Below are 7,175 nucleotides of genomic sequence, written 5' to 3'. Positions count from 1 at the left end.
GCATGGCGAAAGTCCAGTTGCCGAAAGCATCACTAGCTTAAGCCTTTTTCAGGGCTGCTCTCGGTTAGACCAACTGTAAGAGCCCGTTTCAGTTTGAATTAAACGAAACCACTTTTCTTCGAAACTAAACCTAAATCCACTTCATTGTCCCATTATGTCTGTTTTTTAGTTCTATTGAGTTTAAATTGAAGGTTTATTGAGAAACGGACTGATCCATTGAATGACAGACCTTATCATAAAGTTGATTTTAGAGTTGAACAGATCGAAATTAAAAAAAAAAACAACAATTTGTCATAATATAATACAATTATTTATATCATGAATATTTATAATTTGATTTTAGTGAATGTAAAATAATAATTCATATAAATACAAATAAATTACATGGAGAAAACACCATTGAGGGGTGGCTCTAATCACTTTTTGTACCTCCTCGTAAGCGACGTTTCAGTGATTAAAAAATTATGTATATTTTTTTCCCCTAATTTTTGGTATTTATACTGCGTTTAGCAGTTTCAATATTATCTTTAATGGTGGCTGCAGATGCATCTGCTTTTCCAGCCACCGTGTTCTGCACTTTCTGAGCAGCATCCTTGGTGGCACTCCACGCTTCTTTCGCTGTTTGTTTTGCTTTCTCGGCTATGTTATCCGCTGCTCCGATGGCTTCTTTCGATTGGTTCGCCATCTTCATAAAAATTCATGTTAACTGATATTTACCAAAATCCAAAATACATACAAATATCCTAAGATAAAATAGTCGACTGTCAATAACCAAAAATATATATATCGTGTTAAAAAATGTATAACTTAGCACTCATAATTATTTAATCTGAATTGTTGGATCCCAGGTCATAACTGGTAGGAACATCTTTAACTAAATCTAAAATGAGAAGAAATTGTAGATTTTCTAATAAAAAATAGGTTATATAGAAGTGGAATCACGTGAGACCAGCATGTTTTTGTGACATCCGTGAGACCATTTTTTTTACACTTGAAACTTCACAGCAAAATGTTGTGAAGGTAACCTTCATAGTGTTTTTGTTGTGAATGTTCGACTTTTTTTTATCTTCATAACGTTTTGTTGTGAAATTTCTTCTTTAGAAAAATGGTCTGATAGGTCTCACAAAAATAAGTTGGTCTAATGTGAAGTCAACTCAAATTAAATATGATATCTCAATATTTGAAGAAATCTTATGTATTTTTTTAGATATTAATTGGGTTTTACTAGAAATTACATTAAATGGTATTTTTATAATTATTACAAAATATTTTAATAATATAATTAATATTTTAAAAAAAATTAAAATAAAAAAAATTATTTAAATAATAAAATATGATTTTATCTCTATGATTTAGTAAAATGTACATTAAATGATTCCATCCTACATTGACCATTTTCATCGATTATATAAATATTGATGGATTTCGTTCTTCGATAATCAGTCACTTAGAGTTAAACAGGTCAAAAACCGGTTTCGGGTCGAGTAGGGCTTAAATTGGTCCTGGAGTGAAACAATAACAATCCGGACCGGTTACGGTCTCGTGTCGGGCTCAAACTGGTCCTATATTAAGAAAACATTTTCTTTTTATATTTTTTAAAATTTATTTTTGATAAAATTTAAAAATACTTTAATGTTATTCTAATACACTTTAAAATATCTAATTAGGTCAATCAAATACACTTAAAAATACGTTTTATATTTGGTTTTCAATCAGATACATTTAAAAATTACGTTTTATTATAGTTTTCTAATTGGTTTTCAATCAAATATATTTAAAAAATATGTTTTATTGTAAATTTGTAATTTGATTTTCATAAAAATACACTTAAAAAGTTAGAAATACATATAAAAATACATTTTTTTGAAAAAAAAATCGGGCCGGTCCCGAGTCGGGCCAGTCCTTGTTTTTGGATGAAAACTATAACCAGTCTCAATCGGTCCTGGGCCGGGCCGGTTCGATCTGAAGTCAGTCTAGATCCTTCGGGTATCCTGGGTCGGCTCGTCCCATTTGACCATCTCTAGCTATAGTTGATCAAATCAGATGGTGTAATCAAAGAAATTTACAGATAAAAACTTGACAAAAAAAATGCTTACATTGCCGGCATGGGACGCTGCCTTCTCTTTCATTTGGTTGGTGACTTTCTTCAGCTCCTCAATTTCGCGCTTGGCTGATTCTGATGAGGAGGGTGACGTCACAAACCGCACCTATTAGAAGTTCCATATATTCAATTCGTTAAAACATCTTTGAAACACATATACAAACAGCTTGTTGGATACAGGAAAAAAAATTGACCAAAGGGCCTTTGAGCGGTATGTGAGTCTTAAATCTCCTGTCAAGGGTTCAAGCTTCACCAAATGTAAGAATGGTGTGTGAGTTTATTTGTTTTATTTGTCGTATATAAATATTATATTGCTTCAAAAAAATAGATCAATTTGGTTGCTGAACTTTTTAAAAATCAGCCACAAGTCATGTAACCTGGGTTTGCACGGCCTTCGAAATTGATTATCCGAAAAATTGGATCGACATTTTAATGATAGTTTTTCTAATCATATTTAATATATATATATATATATATATATATATATATATATATATAGGGAAGGGTTCAAACGAGAACCCCTGTGATTTACGAGAACGCAAGAACAACCCAATAACCTCATATTGTGATAAAAAATAAAATTAAAAGATTTTTTAAATTAAAATTAAAATTTAAAAAGATTTAAAAAAAATTAAARKTAAAAGGATAATAATGGAACATCAAATCTTTTAAACACGATCATTATTATCATTAGTCTTATCAAATCTTTTAAACGGTTACGAAATAGGTTAGGATTGTACTAGGTGTGATAATCATGTGATATGGGTGTGATAATCATGTGATAGGGGTGTGATAATCACCATTATACATCATTTGGGTTATCGTTTTGGTTGATAAGTTAAAATTTTGGTGTAATCATGTGATAGGGGTGTGATACTTATGTGATAGGGGTGTGATAATCACCGTTATACATCACTTGGGTTAACGTTTTGGTTGATAAGTTAAAATTTTGGTGTCATCATGTGATTTGGGTGTGATAATCATGTGATAAGGGTGTGATAATCATGTGATAAGGGTGTGATAATCACTGTTATACATCACTTGGATTATCGTTTTGATTGATAAGTTAAAATTTTGGTATAATCATAAAATATGAGTGTGATAATCATATGATATGAGTGTGATACTTATGTGATAGAGGTGTGATATGAAGAAAAGATGTTAAATAATCATATGATATGAGTGTGATACTTATGTGATAGAGGTGTGATATGAAGAAAAGATGTTAAGCCATGGAGATTATCATGAACGAATGAGAAGAAGATAACTACCAAGAGAAAAACGTGGAACGTGAAAAGATAATTATGGTTAATTAAAATAAAAATTATAAAAATTATAAAAATTACTTAATTACATTATTGTCCTTATTAAATTATTTATATATAATAAAAGTTAATTTATTAATTAAAAAAGTTTGAGGTTATTGGGTTGTTCTCGCATTCTCGTAAATCACATGGGTTCTCGTTTGAACCTCCACCTATATATATATATATATATATTCCTTATTATATATATATATATATATATATTCCTTATTATATATATATATATATATATATTCCTTATTTACGAGAATCCAACGAGGGACAGATAGTTGATTGGTCAATCATTTCTCGACGTAGCCTGGTTAGGTTTGTCCTAACCATAACTCGTTTTAGTTTGACCCTGTTTGATCATATCATATAAAAAACAAGTTAAAAACAACCTATTGAATTGAATTAAAATCGTTAGGTCCTAAACCAGATATTGAATATAATGCATACATGAGTTTGTCTTAATTTGAAAGACATAAACATAAAATAACATTGTTTCCAGTTTGAAATAAATCAGTTTGGTTCAGGATTTTAGGGCGAAACAAAAACTGATTTTCGAGAAAATCTTGAACCGGAAAAGGGTTTGAAAAAAAAAATCTAGGCCTAATAACCAAAACATAGTAGGTTTCAACCACAAGGGTGGTGCCTGATTTGTTTGAGCTTGGCTCCAAAGATCAAAAGTACCTGGAGATCTCAGGTTTAAATTCAAAGATAAATAAAAATCCTCTTGTGGCCACGGAGGTTCAAATGTGGTGACTCCGGGGCTATATGCAAAGCAAGTGATCCCCCCTGGGATTAGTCGGCTCGCATAGCGGGTTGGATATCAAGATTAATAAAAAAAAACGTAGTAGGTTTCAGTTTGATTTGGTATGGTTCGTCCTCAGTTATTTGATTTTATCTGTTCGAAAACCCAAATTTTGTCAATTCTTAGTTTTCAGACCATTATCGATTTCATTATATTAACTTTTTTATCACCTGTAACACAGACAAGAATTAAAATTTCAAATGTTCACAAAAATGAAAGAGGGACCTGTGAAGGTCTAGGGTTGGTGCAATGAACCCTTAAACCCCATGCAATGCGAACCATGGTGCGGGTGGTCTGAAACCATGCTGATGCGACTCCTGCCATTTTCTTTTTAACTTTTCAAATTATACGGATACTGATTGTCTTTTTTAACTTGATATCTATCTTTTTCTTGACAACTTCTATATATATTTAAAGGGAATTCAAGAACCAAAAAACGGGCATTTTCACTCAATTTACATGGTCGGAAATAAAAGTAACATACCCGTTTTTAGGAGCGAAAAAGTGCAAAAACGTCAAATGTGGAAACACGTTGTAGTTAAGTGTAATACGTCCAAAGAACGGTCTGACGGTCAAACACGTTCTTCGCTTCTTATAGAATTATAAAGGCTTGGCGCAATCGTATAAAGCGTACTGTCTACACATCAGTTCCAAAACATTTATAGTTGAAAATATTTATTCGTTATTATGTCTTAGTTTTCTAGTCGAATAAAATCTCTTTAACCAATTAAAATAAATGTAACCAAAAGATCATGAGTACGAAAACAAACAACAAAATTTCTGTTGTTTCATTTTTGAACGATGGTGATGATAAAAGTTACGGGCAGAGGGTTAAAAACGAAGGGTGCCAATCAGAGCAGATAAAGATAACATAAGGGTCAATGCTGAGTGAGTTTCTGACGTTTGTGAGCTTTAAACTACAGAGTTATGATAAGGGCCAGATATGAATTACAGCTATAACTCGGTAACTGTGGGTGTTTTGACCTTTGCACATACCTTGACTAATCTCATGGGGCACTGAAGTTAACACTCAAACAGACTCTATAGTGATCTGACAAGGACTTGAACTAATGACATCTAATAAGCAAATTTAATGTCTTCAGAGTTGAACTACCCCTCAAGGTTAATATGGTAATTTACTGAAAACAGATGCCCAGTGACGATTTATGATCAAGTCTTGAATCCAACATCTGTATATTCTTTAATATCGGTTACAACAATTCCTTAAAACCTTTCCAATTGTTTTTAAACTATTTCCGTATAATTTGTTCGTTTGGTAGTTGTTTAATTAAAGGCAAATTACATGAAAAAGTAAGATACTTTAACTTGATTTATATTTTGAGTAACGTACTTTCAAAACTTTCATTTTGGTACCTAAGATGTAAAATTTTAAACATTTAAGTACTCGGGTAAGTTGAAGCATTAACTGGTTACCATGCTGATGTGGCGAGTGATGTGGTATCCAACTCAGTATTATTTGTTATTCAACCCAATTTCATCTCATCACTCGTCACATTAACATGGTAACCGGTTAATACTTCAACCAATTATCCGGATACCTAAATGTTTAAAACTTTACATCTATGTACCAAAATGGAAGTTTTGAGAGTATGTTAACCAAAATATGAATCAAATTAAAGTACATTACTTTTTTTCATGCAATTTGCTCTTTAATTAATTCAACTTGTTAAAACTATTAGCATCAAATAGAGATGACCAAAAATCKATCTCAAGTGGTTGGAATGTAACCGGCAATTTCCCGACCCTAAGAAAAAAAGTTGGACCGAGCGTAAATTGTGTACAATTTGTCCCGATTTTTAGAAAACTCAACTTTTTTGTATTTTTACACGAAAAATTATACAAGTTTTTGTAATTATGATTTTTAGAATACACTTTAAATATTACATCTGATTGAAACAAATCTTGCAAAATTTGTGAATATCTGTCCCACTTGTAACCGGTTTTGGGTCCACGTGATACCGAATTTTTCCCGAAATATGTAACTGGTCTTTAACCAACGGTCCTGAACCACTCTCTACCTCGGCTTCCAAGTCCGAGACCCAATCGGTTCCACTTCAGTTATTTCTAACATGAGTATTTGTCAAACATTAGCCCAAAAGGCCGAAACGTTGGCCCATGATTATTAAACTTGAGCCCAAATAGCCCAAAGAAATCAAGGTACGTGACTATGACTATGGTTAGTTTCCTTTATGGATAAAGCTGAATGTAAATTAATCTGTCTATATAAATTAAGAATATTTTTATTTGGGAGAGTTTTTTCATAGATGAAAAGAACGTGTTTTAAATGGAAGGGCTAGGTTTGGAAGGAAAAAAAAAACTTGATTTTACATAAAGCTCCTCTAAAAGCTTAACGAATAAATCGTTTTCTATATTATTAAGTCAGTATCAGAAAATAATATATAGCTGATCGAATAAGTTATAAGTACTAATAAATTGTTAACTGAATGGGTTGTTTACCAAACACTTACCCGATAAGCGTTTATTGGTAAAACTTAACACCACCACTTATTTACTGGGTAAAACTTTAGTCCACCAAAACAACATTGTATGCAATAGTTTACCCAATAAGCGCTTAATGTGGTAATAGTTGTCGTCATCACTTACCGGGCAAGACTCTTTGTTTTTATCTCGTTCTTATCGAGTATAATTCTTAACTCAACATCATATTCATCCGATAAAATAATATGACTTGATAAACGTCTGCCGTCAAACCATTCATATAGAGCACGTAAGATACTCTAAGCACATGAAAATAAGAACCACTTAAAAAACTGACATACATCATAAATATGACTGACAAATGGGTCCCTTTACCTACAAATTATATTTTACCAATTTATTCATTATTTAATATTTTGTTAGGTAAGATATGTATAAATGTTACCTGTTAAATGTTATAAATACGTATAAAAACACATGTAAAATTAATTTGTGT

The 7,175-nt window shown here is 31.6% G+C and overlaps 1 protein-coding gene across 1 annotated transcript; it reads right to left on the bottom strand.

Moving 5' to 3' along the window:
* Positions 1–481: 481 nt before the first annotated feature.
* Positions 482–4,543, bottom strand: LOC112517846 (uncharacterized protein At4g13230). Its single transcript, XM_025125215.1, is given in 3 exon segments — positions 482–706; positions 2,142–2,207; positions 4,445–4,543. Coding segments are annotated over 3 exon segments (390 nt in total).
* Between the last annotated feature and the right edge of the window lie 2,632 nt (positions 4,544–7,175).

The sequence above is a fragment of the Cynara cardunculus genome (genome assembly GCF_001531365.2).
Source record: "Cynara cardunculus var. scolymus isolate 2C chromosome LG 9, CcrdV1, whole genome shotgun sequence".
Taxonomy (NCBI): Eukaryota; Viridiplantae; Streptophyta; class Magnoliopsida; order Asterales; family Asteraceae; genus Cynara; species Cynara cardunculus.
Note: the sequence above shows the minus strand (reverse complement) of the source record. Positions and strands in the feature narration are given on the sequence as shown.